The sequence below is a fragment of the Xiphophorus couchianus genome, chromosome 9 (genome assembly GCF_001444195.1).
Source record: "Xiphophorus couchianus chromosome 9, X_couchianus-1.0, whole genome shotgun sequence".
Taxonomy (NCBI): domain Eukaryota; kingdom Metazoa; phylum Chordata; class Actinopteri; order Cyprinodontiformes; family Poeciliidae; genus Xiphophorus; species Xiphophorus couchianus.
In genome coordinates this window covers 13366179-13383173 of record NC_040236.1, presented here as the reverse complement: position 1 = coordinate 13383173, position 16995 = coordinate 13366179, and the positions used below count along the sequence as shown (strand labels likewise).

General features: G+C 37.8%; 2 protein-coding genes across 10 annotated transcripts in view; one reads left to right on the top strand and one right to left on the bottom strand.

The window, feature by feature from the left end:
• The window catches only part of elavl4 (ELAV like neuron-specific RNA binding protein 4), a 92457-nt gene extending 84352 nt beyond the window's left edge, over positions 1-8105 (top strand). For 5 of the 7 annotated variants that reach the window (XM_028027777.1, XM_028027778.1, XM_028027781.1 and 2 more), the window contains 2 exons: positions 1714-1752; positions 6946-8105. In XM_028027777.1, coding sequence (XP_027883578.1) covers positions 1714-1752; positions 6946-7273 — 367 coding nt within the window. In that variant the 3' untranslated portion in view covers positions 7274-8105. The remainder of the gene's footprint in view (positions 1-1713; positions 1753-6945) is intronic. The other 2 variants (XM_028027779.1, XM_028027780.1) reach the window with 1 other exon arrangement.
• agbl4 (AGBL carboxypeptidase 4) overlaps positions 1-16995 on the bottom strand; it is a 461529-nt gene that overhangs the window by 396777 nt on the left and 47757 nt on the right. The gene's annotated exons all lie outside the window — the stretch shown is intronic.

Below are 16995 nucleotides of genomic sequence, written 5' to 3'. Positions count from 1 at the left end.
AACCATGTGACCAATCAAGATAAACTATTCCTTTTTGTTCATTGGAATAAATGCCGTGTCACCAATTTCTATCGTTGGGATCTGGACATTATCACCTTAAACCATTGCGCTGTTGCAATAGGCGAAATGAAATGCTGAGCTAAAGACAAACTGTCTCGGTTCACAGAGACTATAAAAGATGCTGGTTTAGAAGTTTTTTAATAGTTGGTTTATCCTTGCTTTTTGTATTCAGCTCAGCTTTTCTTTCCAGATAACTCAAACTTTATGGAGCCAAAGATCAAGTCATTTGCACTCCAACTATCTACCTTATATTGATGTTTTTATTCAACATTGTACACTCCAAACAATGCAAATAATTACTGTCTTGCATGGGTTTTAATATCAAACAGGAGGAATTGTCCAGGTTAAGTTAGTTTATTTTAAAGCTTAGAAGCAATTTGAAACATGCCATTGTGTGATTATGTTGCAAAATATGATTGTTAGAGTACAATTTTGAAGAAGATATGTAAAGAATCGTTGACTGTGAAAGTCAAGGAGAAACAACCTTCACGGTTGAGTCAAAGTTTGTAGTGATTTTAAGAGGAATGAGGCGTCGCTGCCCAGCTGTTGTTCAATAAGCCGTGGCCTCTGTCCATTAGGCCAGAGGAGTTAATAAGACATGAAACAGGCCAGACCCAAGTGAAAAATGAAGGTCATTGAGTCACCAAGCAGACTGCATCCATCCACCAGGGCCAACATTTCACACAGCCCACAGGTTTCTGAAGCCCAGCGCGCCGACACAAACTGTAATTTACACTGGATGACTGCAACAGATGAAACCCACAGGCTGAAATTATCATGAAACCAAAACATCTCCCAAAAGCTAACCCTTTTAGACGGAGGACACCATCTGACTAACACTCAGCTTTTCCACCTGACCTGTTATCACTTAACGGGTTGACCCTGACCGCAAAGACAGACATCCACAATTTCATGGCTAGTTTAACATCCAGTCATGTTTTTGTTGTTCTGCCACACAGAAAACCAACTAATCATCATCGCCTCTCTCACTCACCATCATTCAAATGCCAAACCATTACACTGACAGAACTCTGGATCATTTCCTTGCCATCTCAGGTGTTCTCTTAATTAAGTCAGCACAAATTAAAAACCCTGTATAATCAAAATTCATTTATCTCCATCCTAATAAACCATCAGTGTGGTGGCGTAACTTGTGCAGAAACCCACATGCAATTTATTGCATGTATAATGAGATAATGATTTGCAATGGTGTGGCATTCTGGCTTTACTATCATGCCAGTGATGCCTAATGCAATGCTGCGCTCACACTCTGCCTGCAGTTAATGTTCTGTATGTAACTGCAATGCTAAACAATTACCAGTTTACCTGTGTAGTCTTGTATAATAAGTAATTGGAAGTTCCTACAATTATTCTGAATGTTCCTGAAGCACACTACTTTGGTATTAGCATGTGCAGTGCCTGCTCAGCAAGCCAGTAACCAAGTACAGGCCATACTGATAATACTGTAGATTCATGGACTGATGATAGCATTTTCTGCTGGGGCTACTCAGTGTAATGGACCAACTTTAGATGGGTTTGTTTGTTCTTGAGTGAGGAGGTCCATGCAGTTCCTGCAGGGACTTAACATTAGTTCCATTGATTGAGTCGACCATCTGCCCACCATTAACCCCAGAACCCTCCTTCTCTTTACAGGCTGGACAATTTGCTTAATATGGCCTATGGCGTAAAGAGGTAATTAAAAACTTCACCCAATGCCAGATGTCCATGTTGACTCAATGATTTTTCAACTTCCTTTTTTCTTTTCTTCTTTTTCCTAATTCAGTTTTCCTTGTGGTTTTTGCAGTCACTTTAAGTTTGAATTTGTTCAAGGTCAAAAGCATTTTTATTTTTGAAATTTGTTTGATTTCTTTTTTTCTTCTGTCGGTTTGAATTGATTCCCTATCAACCCCCTCAGGTGTAACGAACAGAAAACTGTCAGTCTTTGTTTTCAGTGGTGTTTAATCCCTTTGTTTTGATTATGACGAGTGCTAGTGGTGTTTGAATTGTTTTGGGTTGTTTCTGTGTACTCAACAGATTTTGTTCTCTGGTTATAATTTCTAGGTGTGTGCATTTATTATTTTTTCTTTTACTTCTAGGGGATTCAGGTTCTCCTACCTTCTCATTTTACAGTAACTCTAAAAGATGCCCCTTTTTTATTATTATAAGCAAATAATCTGTAGTTGTACACAGTCTCTTACGTCTGCACTGTGTACGACTGAAGAAAATTACACAACTATCTGTTACATCTTAGCAGTTTCTACAGAAGTTAGGAAATGAGACGCAAGATAAGGTTGGATGAACTTGGATCCCTGCTGGAAACAGGAAATGCTGTTTCACTGCAGACAGCTCAAGCTTTGCTCGGCACCGCTCTTCTCAATTTCCTTCTTTTCGGCTCCCATCTTTCAATTTGCTGTCCTGCTACCAAAGGTGGTGTTACATAACTCAGAGCAGCAGCTACTGTGGTGATAGATGTTTGACGTGCTGACAATGCCATCTTGCATGCTGCAAGCACAAGGGACAGAAGTCGGTTGACTGAAAAGCTCTGAGAAAATGTTAAATCCCTTTACCTAAATATGTCAGAATCAGACGTGTTATTCAGTAAGCTAAAGTGGTAAGAGCTGGGATTGTTCTGCGTTAGAGGGGACAAAATAGATATCTGGTCAGCTACACTGTTGCTATGCAACCCCTGGTCTCATCTGTAACATAGGGTAGCGTTTCGTCCCACTCCGATTGGTATACTTGCATACATGTTTCCACATACACATCCAGGCACATGCCACATCCCCACAGCAGTGCAGTTTAGAAACCTCTAAAGCATCACTGATTGAAACTCAGAGGCCTCCACACATTTCAGTTAGGAGAATATAATAATCAAACTTCATAAATTCAAACATCAAGTAGCTGATTTATTTCAATAATTCAGCTCAAAAAAGTGAAACTCATATACACATTCTTTATTCACACAGATTTATTAATCATTTATATTAAATTTGATGAATATGACTTGAATCCAATTCAACAGAATTTTGCTAAAGACCAATGAGAAGGGATTTTTAAAACAGAAAAAAGTTATGTTACGGCAATGTTGCGGCCTACACATTCAAGGTAAGGCTGAGGACTTGATTGTCAACAAGCAACAGGTAGTCAAATTCTTTGCTAAAGAAGCTGGCTGTCCAGTGTGTTGTAGTCAAGCATATTAATCACAAGTTGAGTGGAAGGGGAAAATGTTGTAGATAAATGTGCTCAATAAAAGTACCAGTAGGTGCTTTAATGACCATGGTATCACTGATTTGTCACCAAAATTGCCTGACCTGAGCCCTACAGAGAGCCTGTGGAGTATTGTCATGATGAGAGAAAGCAGAGCCAACAATGTAGATAAGGTAGAATATGCTAATAAAACAACCAGGGCTTCCTTCACACCACAGCAGAACCACAGGTTGATGAGCTCCATGCAGCCTTGCACTGCTGCAATAATTAATCCAAAAGAAGCCCCAACTAAATATTGAGAGTACACCTTCTGTGTAAGATCCGTTTCTATAGCTCTTAGTTTCTGTGAAGCTAAATTTTGCGTTGTATACCATAATTATCATAAACAGAGAATGAAATACTTGGCGTGAGTAATCAATATAACGTGCATTTTATATTTTGATTTGAATTATTGAAATTAAATGTTTATCTTTAAAGACATTCAACTTCATATAATATTTTTATTTTATTTCATAGTGTTTTCTGTATTCAAAGTTCAAAAATATCTGCCAGCAAGCCACATACAATACACTTAAATGACATTGTACTACATCTCATCTGACATACAGAGAAATAATTTAAAAAAAGATCTTACATCATAAAACCCCTCTCTTGCACAACCTATGAGCGACCCCATCTCAATGCATGCTTTAGATTTCTAAGCAACCCCAAAAAGGCCAGAGGCAGACTCTGCATGACCAAAGTCATGCAGGAAGGTCGCAGTGATTGTCGACCATATATAGACACGGGAGAGAGAAGGCTTGAGGGTCCAAGTGGCAAGCAGCGCTATCGATCAGTGCCACGAGCTCTGAAATAGAAGAGACCAGAACACCCTGCAGGAGGGGGAGGAATACACTTTGTACCTTAATGCCACTGGGCTGTAAAGTGCTTCCATTTTCCATTTAGTTTCCTCCCTTCCCCCCCCCCCTCCTTTTTTCTTTGAGAAGGCTGCCTTCTCTCAGACAGCTGCAGCAAAGCGGAAATCTCGATTAAAGCACTCCCAATAATGCCTATAGTAGTTTCTTGTAGGGAGCTGGAATAAGAAATGAACCTTTTTTTATTTCATTTACCTTTTATTTAAAAGTGGTGGGATTTCTTTTCTTCTTCCCCCTTTTCCTTTCAGCGGAAAGGCAATTAAGTGAAGTCAACTGAGGAATCAAATCTCTTGCATCACAAGGAAAAGGGGGAAGATTATGAGCCGAATGAGACCAAATTTAGCAGGCTGCTGCATGATCTTTGATGAATTTCTGGCTATGGTTTAATTCAACAACTTCCTGCAATTTGGCACAGAAAGAAGCCACTTGAGGACACAAAGAGAGAACGTTCATCTGCATCTTCTTCAGCAGAAGTGCAGCTCAGCACAGAAAGCACTGCAGTCAGTGCTGACAGGGGAGCTTTCAAATCTGATAAGCTCCGTAGGGCTTTAGTGACAGCTTTGTACGTACGCTACAAACCTGTACATTACCGTACATGATCTATATGGGATGTTGTAATTTAACAGAATTTGTCTGAAATCAGACCCTATGTGTTTCACTGAGGAATTGGCTCTTGAGAAAAGGATGTCATAGAGTTTAACGTCCAAGCTATTACAGTTGGAGTAAAAAATAAAATCAGCATTTAGTGCTAGTTTATAACAATTTTAAAGGAATAGTTCAGAATTTTTAAAGTATAATCTGTTTAAAACCATTATAAGCTAGTAGTAGAAAGTAAAACAATTAGATCTGTCCGAACATGTTCCAAGATGAAACAATTCCAGTCTGACAACGATTTCAGTCTCAGAAATGTTGTAGCTCATTTCTACACACAGTATGTTTTAACCCTTTAACATCACATTTGCAGTTACAATAGTAGGTACAATAGTATTCATAACCATGGCAAATTCTGAATTAATGTGAACATTTCTAACAGTATTATCTACATGTTTCTTGAGATTGGAACTAATATTAATGTTTTGGAGCAGGTAGGTGACAGAGAATTATTTTAAAGGAGCTAAAGATTAGGGTGATAGCAATGAGGTCTTCCAACCTCAAGGACTTTGAGTTCATCACTGAAGATAAATCATCAACATATCGGTGAAGATATGCAAAAAGATCGTCAGCAGTTTATTGCTGCAATGCCATGAAAGACTTTTCCGCTAATTATTGAGAAAGTAGATAAAAAATTTACGTATACCTTTCTTAAAAAATTTAATGTCCAAAAAGCACAAAAGTTATTTTCACAAAAACTCACCTTTATAGATAGTTTTGTCTTCTTAGAGAGGCCTGCCTCTTTGTCTAACAAAAGCAACCTTCCTGACTAAATGAACGTAATTTTTTATCCAAATCTGCCAGGGGTTTGTTTAAGTTTTACTAGGCATAGCTGCAGGTAGGAGGCTCTGCACCATCAGCGATATTCCTGTGTAGAAAGTACTGAGAACAGAACATGTAAAGCATTTCCATTAACGGCCTAATAGAAAAGCAAAGTGCTGTGAGTTGGGACTCAGGGAAATGTTTTCTCATTTAAGTTTTCTCACTTTCTGACTTTTCGATCAGGCATTTACTCAACATATGGTTCACACAGGAAGATCGTCTGCCTGGCAGGCTGCCTTCTACTGCCATCCTCTGTGTAAATAATTATTAGCTTTTTTGTAAATTAAAGTTCAGTTATAATGCCTTCGTATGAACCACTATGATATTTTTGAGGTTGGAGGTTTTTAAGACATCAGAAATACACTTTGGACTTTACTCTTTTTATGCTAGTCGTTAGTTTTATCCTATAAAACCAGCTAATCTCAACTTACAACTTGGGCTCTTTTTGTCCCAATCATGACTTTTGATATATTTGAAAACAATCATTTATTCAAGTAATTCAAGCCAAAAATTTAATCATATATCTATTTGTTTATATGTTTTTATATATTACAAATAGATTGATATTTTTCAAGTATTTCAGCTTCTCTGAACTCTCTCTGGTTAAGAAGAGGCTGAACACACAAAATGTGACATTAGTAGATGGATGTGGCAGGTTTTAAAACTCTGACCTGCTGAAGTCAACATGTTAGAAATCTTAAACCTAGGGGAAAAAATCTCTAGAAAGAGTTTCGCCAGACAGCGCTCTCAAGGTTTTGGTTATTGCTGTCCATTTTCTACTAAACCTTTTGCTTCCACTCAACTTTCCATTAGTATGTTTGATACAGATCTCTGTGAATAGCCAGTTTACATAGAGGTAACTCGTTTGTTGCTTGTTGAAGGTGTCAGGGACTGTCAGCTGAACTGCTGTCACATAAACAGTCTTCCCGACAACTGTGCAAATCATAAAATAGCTACAACATAAAATTTATTTATCAAAAATCCCTTTTTATTGGTTTGCTATAATGTTAAAGGTTTCTGAGAAACTGAATTTGTAGTTTTCTTTAGCTGTGCTGCATCATCAAATAAAATGAAACGCAGCACGTTTTGTGTACTAAATCAATTTCATGTCACGTTTTAAACTGAATTACTGAAATTAACATTTCAGTTGTAAATTTTAGTATAAACAAGCAAAGAGAGTTTCCTTCACAAATCCTGAACTATCCCTTTAATTGCAGATTACTTCCTTATGGGTTCTAAATTATTTTGTTATTACTTATGTTGTTTCCCACCATTCTGCCTCCTGTCTTAGGTTTTCCCCCATCACCATTGACAGCATGACAAGCCTGGTGGGCATGAACATCCCCGGGCACACAGGCACCGGTTGGTGCATCTTCGTGTACAACCTGTCCCCGGACTCGGACGAGAGCGTGCTCTGGCAGCTGTTTGGCCCGTTCGGAGCGGTCAACAACGTCAAGGTGATCCGTGACTTCAACACCAACAAGTGCAAAGGCTTCGGCTTCGTCACCATGACGAATTATGACGAGGCGGCCATGGCCATCGCCAGCCTCAACGGCTACAGGTTGGGTGACCGCGTCTTGCAAGTCTCCTTCAAGACTAACAAGACACACAAGTCCTGAACTCTCGACAGGCAGAAGCAGATGCCCCGCGACTTTGTCTGCTCTAAATTTGCCCCCCAATCCCTTCCCTCCACCTCCACTCGTCCCTTAGGTCCCTCCAACCACCACCACCCTCCTACAGCCATCCAACACAGCAGAATCAAACTCCTGGAACAGAAAGCAGCCAACAAACCATCTAACAAATTGAACTAGAAATGGCTTATATTATAACTTTGGACCTATAAGCCAATGTTGCCTGAGTATTACAAAAATTAAATGATGAAAATGTTGACAAGTTTTTTCGAAGCTCCTGTGATAATGCAGGCTTCTCTTTATTGTATATTCTTTTCATTTGTTGTGGTTGTTAAAAAATTTTTCTCTTCTGTGTAAACAGTAGCAAGTCCCCGTATTTCAGAGAAGAGGTCGTCCTTTTTAAGATCGGAACCTTTTCTCTGTCTTTGATTCAGGATTTAATTTTCTTTTATAAATCCGGATCCACTGTCGTTAATATTATATACACCTCCCCTGTCAATGAAAGGGAGGGGGCTCTTTTTTAAATTAGTGAAACCATTCATTCATTTGTAGCGTGTATTTAAAAACTTCCCCTTATTGATCATAGATGGGATTCTACGATCCCTGAAACTCAGATAGAAAAAAAAAAAAAAAGAGAATTTCTAACATTGTTTTTGTTTTGTATCGCAAACAAAACATAATGTCTTTCCTCACTGGGATTTAGGGAGATGGGGTGAGGGAGGGGATGGGTTAGCTTTCCTGATGACATGTTCAGTAATTTAAGATAATAAAAAAACAATAACACTGTTGCCAAAGAGAAGATCTCTTTGCTTGAAAAAAATGCATTTAGAAAAAGATAAAAATAAATAGAAAGATCTATTTTTATAAATGATGATTAAAATAATAATTATTGAAGAATTTTTACAAGAATCTGGATTTGAAAAAAAAAGAGAAAAATATTTTGACTGGCTAACTGGGGGGGCCGGGGCGGGTGGGAGGGGGCACCACCTTGTCTTGTTGTTCTGCTGTGGTACTTTATAGGATCAGAGGTTGTTGTTTTTTTTTTTTTTTTTGGTGTTGCCGAGTCGGTCGGGATTTTGTAGAAAGGAGGATTTTGTGAAAAAGAGGATGCAAACCAAGGCAGGTGATTTTGGTAATTTTTTCACATGTGTACTAGTGCATAATTATTCAACAGCGATACCCAAAAGGGAAGGGAATGGGGTCTTTCCAAGGCCTAACAAACCTTATAGTCCAGAGCCCAAAGCAAGAAGACCCTTTTGTCCACTTGTTTTCTTGTGTTTCGTCACGAGTCAATATATCAGTACATAGATATATACACATCTATCCATTTAAAGAGCTTACTATACATTATCTATATCATTTCCTTTGCTCTGCGTTTGTGAACTTAACATATGAAGAGAACTTCCTTTTAGCGATCAACCGTAGGTGCTATACTACATTATTCACATATCTTAAATATTCAACTTTGTTGTTCTATGTGTTGTTTAAAGAAAAAAAATACTTTGATGTTGGCATTGAATTGAGCTGCTGTTCTTTGTTTAACATTTGTTTAATGTCGGCCCACAAATCCGGTGACACCATTTCTATGCGGAAATTAAACTAGCTTGGGGCCTTGTAAGAATCACTGAACAAATTTGTACATTTTATTTTTGTTTGTTTGTTTCGTTTGGCTTGCTGACTTTTAGGTTAATCGCTGAGCGTGAAACGTTTGTCAAAACTTAATGATGATTAGCTAGTTCTGTTAGTCTAGATATTTTCCTTAAAAAGGATCTATGACAACTGTGTCTTTATTTGCTGTGTACAAATAGATGATATATATAAATATATACAGTCTACATTTGTTTTACAATATCTACTGTACTTATCTGAGTTGTCACTGTTATTTCGTTTGAGCTTGTCTTTTTCATATGACAGTTTATTATGAAGTGGTGGTTCAGTTACTTAGAAAAAAAATTGTGAGGAAACTGTTCAATTGTTGTCATGTTGCTTGTGGAGAAAAAAAAATTGGATTAACTTTTAAGTTAACTACTGCGGCAAAAGAAACTGAACAAAATTTTGAAGAATAGAAGTGTATTTGTTTATTTCCTTATCTATTTTTAAACTATTTATTTTTTCTATTTATTTGTATTTATTCTATATTTATTAACTGCTTAATTTATCTGTGTATTTATGTATTTATTTGTTTCATTGTCTGTGTATTTGCGTGGTTCTGGTACAGGGAGGGGGGGCGTTTCTGAGCAAAAGGGAACAAAGCGACTAGTGGAGAGGCTCTTCCAGTAGTCCACTGCACTGAGAGAACTTTTAGTACGTTTGTGCTTTGTACCAATATATCAAAATTACAATATAAAAAAGCCTAAAAGTCAAGAAAACTGAAAAAAATGTCTGGAGGGTTGGGGGACGCTCTTCCCTTATTACTAGAAACAGTTACTCGCTATGCATAACCTAGTTAATAGTTAAATTTGCTATTGCTTTTTTCCTTGTCTTGTTAAAAATGAAATCTCTAGATCTTTTTCAATAAAGTTTAGTCTTATTAGAATGTTATAAACAGTCGTTCTGGTTCAATATAACCTGTGATAAGTTTGTGTAGTTCTAAAAAAAGCCACTCCGTCCACACCCTCCCTCCACTTACTACCGCTTTGTGATGAAACCTTATGCAAAAATGTGGGTCTGAAAGCATAGTTTTCAGTTTTCAGTAAAAAACAAAAATAACAAAAAAAAAAAAAAAAACATTTTTATTCAATATACAGCTCTTAGAGGCTTGGGTAGATTTACATTTTTTGAAATTGTTATTTGATTGTCATTCATTGCACTGGACTAAACAGGTCACTCAAGAGTCAAAACTTATTTTTAAGAATATTCATCATGTTTTCAAATGACACACCAACAAATCTTTTAAAAAGTTGTTACCATTGCACACAAACTGCTATTTGCAGCAGTTGTTGCTATATTTGAGAAATACTCTGGAGGTATAAAAGGGGATTGTGCTGAGTCTATATTTTATATACTCTAATATGATATATATTATATATTTTGAAAGGAGATAGGTAAGGGAAAGGTTCCAGAAGTATAAATAAAAGGAATTGGATTTTTTTCTGTTTGTTGTTGAGGCTTGAAAACATGAAGGAAGTGTGTTGGGGAGCATTTGAAACGTTCGCACGCGTAGCTACATCCTTCTGTCCCATCTGGAAAAACCGGGTCATCTCTCTCTATCGTCATCCCCATTTTCCGATCACGTCTAAACAGCAACAGACCAACCAGACCCCTTCACGCTCCCCTCCGCCGGTCGGGAGCCTGAATTATGCAACGACCCCAGTAGAATGTTCTGATGTGTGGATTTCGTACTCTGCGTGACTTTTTCAACTCTTAGGATGCGTGCCTGTGTTCCCGCCTGAAAACCACGGTGTGCACGTTTGTGTGGACGCACATCTGCGCACGTTTGTACGCATGTTCCTTTACGTCGACGTGAGCGTGTCTGTCGGCATACCGAAGTAGATTTATGTGTGAAGTGGAAATGCTTTAAATGTATTCATTCAGTGCACACCCTTGAATGCGTGTTTGCAGTATGTGATGGAGATGTCAAAGGGTGATTGTTTAGAGTATGCGTGTGTGTGAGTGTTTGAAACATGGGGCTGCGTCACCTCGCTCTATGCCCGACCCCTATGGCTCACACCATCCCCCTGTAGCGCCTTATAGTGGCAGCCTGCCAGTAGGAACAACGCTGCCAGTAGTGGAGGAGGGAAGGTGAACAGAGGAACTAGGCTCTTCTTGTCAGTTTTCATTTTTCTCCTGAGATGTGTTTATTTACTATCTGAAAAATCTATAAACAAAATCTTTAAAGACAAAAAAGATGAAAAAATGTTCACAGGGCCCCGTGACCACGGCTCTCTCTACTCTCTCCTGCTTATGTTATTACTTAACACTTATCAATGATGATTATTATGATTATTATTGCTATTATTCTTAGTATTCTTATTATTAATCCAATTATTGCGATGAATGACTTCATGTTATCCTTGCTAGTTTAGGTCATTTCTGAAACTGGAAACAAAATAAAAATCTTGCTGTAAATGTTTGTTTTTTCTTTTTCATAAAACTGTTGTGTTTAAATTATTTGTACTTTTGAATGTTGGGACAATAAAATGAGGTGTTAAAAACTGGGAGGTTGCTTGTCATTAACAATTTTAAATTATTCAACCATTACATAATAGAACATTAATTTACATTAGGGCTGAACAATCTTAATAATAAAAAAAACATTGGATTGCCATAGTTGTGTCAAATATTGACCGCATCTGTTGTGATTAATCACATGCTGCTCTCTCTCTGAATTCTTTTTGTTATTCAGTCTATGTGAGCTTTTGCACTTTAGTTCATAAGATCAGGTGTGGTAACGAAGGCTAGTGAAATTCCCTGCAAGTAGCTAAATACATTATGAAAATGTAGATTCTGCAGGTAATATTTGCCCTGATATTGCATAGATATTTCTGTGACACAATCTTTATGTTTTCACAGAAAATTTTTTTTCTCATTATGTAGTTGTGTTTTTTTCATATCTCAGTCTAACTAAAATACTGAAATCAGTTCACAGAAACATTCCTCTAAGTAGAATAATCCATCCGATGATGAATACACTGCAAGTGAAAACGTTGCATACATTAATCCTTGGTATGAGCGTAAATAATTCTGGTCTTTGAACATTTTTGTACTTTTTAGTTTTAAAGATAGGATCATCACGAACTACAATTTTATTTAATTTTAATGAGTCCCATGTGTCTGGCAAGGTCATTTGAAAGACTTACTGAACAAATTTTGAGTGTAGATCGTAGTCTTGTTTAGTGCTTCAAAATCACCCTGAGAAGATGGGATGAAATTTTGTTTCATCCCAAAGTTGTAAACTAGGAGATGCTAAAGCAGTAGCGGCTTTGTCCAGATTGAAGTGAAGTTAAACCGTGACCTGAGCAAAAATGAACTCTCTGCTCCAAACCAGACTCCTCAAAGCATGAATCTTAAACTGTCCTCAAAACCAAGAATCTGGGACCTTTTACATATGTTCAAAACATATGAACCAAGGACTGATTTACCTTCTTGGCATTTCATTATTTTCACAGAGCTCTGCTAGTGACCAGATTAATAGTTCTAGATGTATCAGCACTTTGTAAGATGGTAGGACTACAAGGTATCAGAAGTTAGTGACAGAAGTTAAGATCTCTACTATACTGTACAATTGAAATCTCCACTTTTCACATGTACAGGCTACAAAAATGTTTAGCCACAAAGACAAGAAATGTTTTAGGACTAAATTGCAGGGAATTCAAGGCTCCCTGCAGTCGGTACAAGGCTTGTACCAACTGTCTAGCCTTGTGGTGTGGTGGTACTTGTGCAGTCCACAAAATAGTTGGGCAAAAGAAGGACTACTTACAAATTATTTAACTTCACCTAAAATCAACGCCAAGATGGTTGAAATACGGACACACAACTGAGTGTTATAAAATCAAACTCACTTCAACTGGTCTGCAATGGAGAATGACAGAATATTATTAAGTTTTCTACCTTAATGATGTTGCATGTTGACTGACAATAATCAAGAAACAGTTCTGTGCCCAAACCAAATCAGTTCCCTCAAATCAAATACAAGAGCACGATTTTTCTCTGTAAGTTGCTATGATACTCATCCAAATATCAGTGGCAGTGAATGTATTTTTAAGTCCATTTCTATAATTTTACCCCCATCTGGATTAAAGAAAACCTCTTCAATAAACGTTTGCACCTAATCTTGGCTTTGAAGTTATTTGTTCAAATAAATCATCAAAACCCAAGATGAATATGACATTCATGATGATTAAGTATGTATGTAAACTTTTGACTGGACAATGATAAAACATAAAGCTAAGATTTGTTCATCTAACTGACCAAAAACCTTTTTAATCAAAAACAATCACGCTAAGGGCTCGGTTTAAAGGTTAAAAGCTATTCTGGTATTTTGAAATATCTTTTTTTTAAGTTAATAAGGAGACATTAAAGTTGCTGCCCTGTTACATTCACCCTTTTTTGTCTCTCAAGGTTTGAAATTAGTTTTACCACACACCAAAAGTGCAACATTAAATCACACGTTTAATGTGTGTTGAGTGTGACCTTTAAGCTACTGAGACGGTCATGATTGTGAGGTAGTAACAGTGCAGACATAAAACGCACCGCTGATCTCACTGAGCCCTCTGAGGAGAAGCTGGAGGACAAAAGGGAGAAATAAAGTGCAGCTACATCACTGAGATAACACTGCCCCCTGCATTTCTACCTTTGTGCCACCATGTTCTTCATCCTTAATTAGAAAAGATGGTGAGAAGAAGTTTTGCAAGACGCGCAAGTTATTTATAAGGTTTTACTAACTCTTCTGGCAGTGAGTATTGAGTGCAACAAATGGAGCAATCAACAAAATCCCACAAACAGCAGCTGCATCATTTAAGATTAGCCCACAGTTGTCCCTAATCCTCCAATTATTCTCTGTATAACTATAATGCAAAACCATAAACAAAACTGTAAATGCACTGCAGCCCCATCCATTTATGGGAAATAAAGGATTGTGATCAGTCTCATTTGGATAGAGAGATTGTCATTGGGGGGACAGCAGGAAGAAAAACACCAGCAATTCTTAATAAATAAATATGAATGTCTATTTGTAAAGTGAACAAAAAAAAGCTGAGACATGAATTATGAGCAGAAAGCAAATGATGTTCATCAGAGATGATAAAATCGAAAGTTTTGCTGTAGAAAAGTGCAATGATAAACATTTCACCATTAGACTAATTAAAATCCCTTCATCATCTTTACCCACTTGTCCTTGCAGGGTTACTGGGGGCTGGTCAATGAGAAAGAGGCAGGTTACAACCTGGACAGGTCACCCGTCCATCAGAGGACATTTTCTGCCTTGTCACTTATTTATACAACCCCTCCCTAACACTGCCTTGGTCCACAAGTTAACGTTTTCTTATGTTTGGTTGTGATTCCTGTCTTAGGTTAATGCTGCTCTGCAGTGTATTTTGGGACCTGCACAATATAAGGAGATGGATGTGGCACTGGTGATGTTAAGAATTGAAAGGTTGGTTATTTTCGTTCAAGAGAGACCCGGGCCGCTCAAAGAACTTCATGAGCTGTTTACATAACCGCCGTCTTCCTATCCGGCTGTGTGCATCTAATGTTCATTCTGTATTCTCTTCTGTTCCATTTTGACCTTTTCTGTGATCATAAACAACACAGGCAGGGCAATGTGGTTACAGAAACAGCAAGTATTCTCTGGTTTCTCTCTGTTCTTGCAGGATGATTTTAAACAGGTTTAGCATCTTTGGTGACCTCATTTGAACTTCACCGGTGCTGCAAATGGCTGTTGCGTAACACTTTTCTTGTATGGACTATGTAAAAAGCTGAAAAGTCTCCATTTAAAAACTGAACCTATTTGTTACCTTTGGAGTGTCTCCTCGCCTGAACAAGTAAAACTTTGTCTTGTCTAAAGACCACAGTGGTTGATTTAAATACTGTTCTGTGATCAGAATATTCCAGAAAAATAAGAAAAATCTAATGTTGGGATAACTAGTTGGGAAGATGCAGATTCCCAGCCTTATGTTTGCTGTGTAAGACATCACTTTAACAAGAGTCTGGGTGAGAAGTAGGAACAAATGTAATGTACTTTACAATGTGAGAACAAAAATGCAAAATCAAAGCAGTCTGTCAAGTCTGTTGTAGCTAACAGTTGACTCTGGCTGTCTTTTGTAGGTTCTGGTCAGTAGATCTTGAGATAAAAGGTTGTCACTGGTTGTGGGTGTTTCCCAACAAAGGAAAGAAAGAGTTGATTGAACTACAGGTGTGAATTTGCACCTGGCGTTTGTGGAGCTCAACACAGACCGTCTGCCTTTGTTAAGAAAAGGAGGTTGTCTGTCTGATGTTAGAAAAGAAAGCTTTGATCCTGATAAGTTCTGGGTCGGGAAGGTAACAGTCTCGAGCATCAAGGATCCATCCTCTACTGTTTTGTGACCTTGTAGAGGAATGTCTACAATGACCAACCTTCTGCCAAGACTACTTAGAAAATGTAAGAGAAAGAAGGAATGAGGAGCACAGTGTAAAATTATCCATTATAGTAGAAAATAACAGAAATCACAAGCAGTCACGTTCAGAATATTAACATCATCTGACACCAACTTGTACAAGTGTTACAAGCAAACAACAGTATTTTAGACTTGCCAAAATACTGTCCTTAAAACACTTCACTGCTGTTTTGCTTATGATTAGGTTCATAGTTCATTTGGAAGACTCATTTATGCCCAAGCGTTAACCTCCTGGCCGATGTTTTTAAAAGTTGCTTCAATATTTCCATATGATGCTCTCTTTTGTGTCCAGTACCCCCTGCAGCAAAACACCTACTATAACAACAAACTTAACTTTGATTTTAGTCTCATCAGCCCACATGACTTGTCTCCACAAATCAATGTCTTTGTGCCGAGATGCATATGCACATTGTACTTTTATGTTGCTTTGAAGTAATGGCTTCTTCCTCCCCGAGTTTTCTTTCAGCCCATATTACCTTCAACTCTGGGACACAGAACCCATTTCTAGGTGGGAACCAAAATAACCTTGGTAATCCTAACATAGCTAAGTCTGATATATCGTCAGACTAAATTTAATTTTAAAAAATGTATTGTGTCTATTTATGCAGTGTGTATAAACGTCTAGTTTCAATAGTTTTTTTTTCTTTTCTGAGTTAGTAATGTCTTATGAGATGCAAGTCAAAGCAGTTGGGAAGAATATCATGGTTGTTAGGTTGTGATGTGTTCAGCTGCTCCTCTTCCATGTCCTATAAACGCCTTAATGATCTGCATCTCTTGCTGAGGCCAAAGTCAATAGGGAATGAACCTGTTCATCCTTCTGAAATTACTTGCAGTTAAAAAGGCGCACTTACTTTGAAGCACAACTGCAGCAGATTTCAACTTCAAATTAATTTCAGCAAAGAAGCCAACACTTTTATCTACTGTATAATGGGATAAAACCAAAATGCTTCATGAGAGGAAATATCTAATGAAAACAAGAGGCTTAAATTGCAAAGGAAGTTAAAGTGCTCTCATTCCAGGGAGTTGTTGGGTTTAATATGGCTCAGTTCTCACCATATTCTGTCACCAGGTGCAACCATATGAAACTGCCTCTCAGTTTCTATATAAACCCACTTTTCGTCTGCCTGGGTGAGAGCTGATCACGCTTACTGCATGGTGTGAATGTCAGCATCCTGCCGAGCTGTGATGTAGAAGGCTGCGCTGCCAAATGACAAGCATGAGCCGCACAGTCGGAAGCATATTATTTTATAAGGAGCTTCTTGTCTTTGACAAATCATCCACAGTCAAATAAGTGCAGTGGGGGGCTGTTGTTGCCCTCTAGCTCTCCTTGGATCACATTCCTGACATTAATGGGATACCTTTCTTCACTTCTTTGTCCACTTTATTGATTTCACACTGCCTAATCAAAAGAGACACAGCTACTCCACAAGGTATTTATTAACTGGGTTCCTCTCAGTTGAACGTGGTCCTTTTAATTTTCTGCTTTGGTATTCAGATAATAATCCGACTCAATGAGCTGTTTGTTTAATCATAAAGTCCATTTGGTATTTTGCAGTATGTCCATCATGTCAGTGCTTGAAAACATCTGTGTCATCTTCATCGGATAGCTGCATCTCA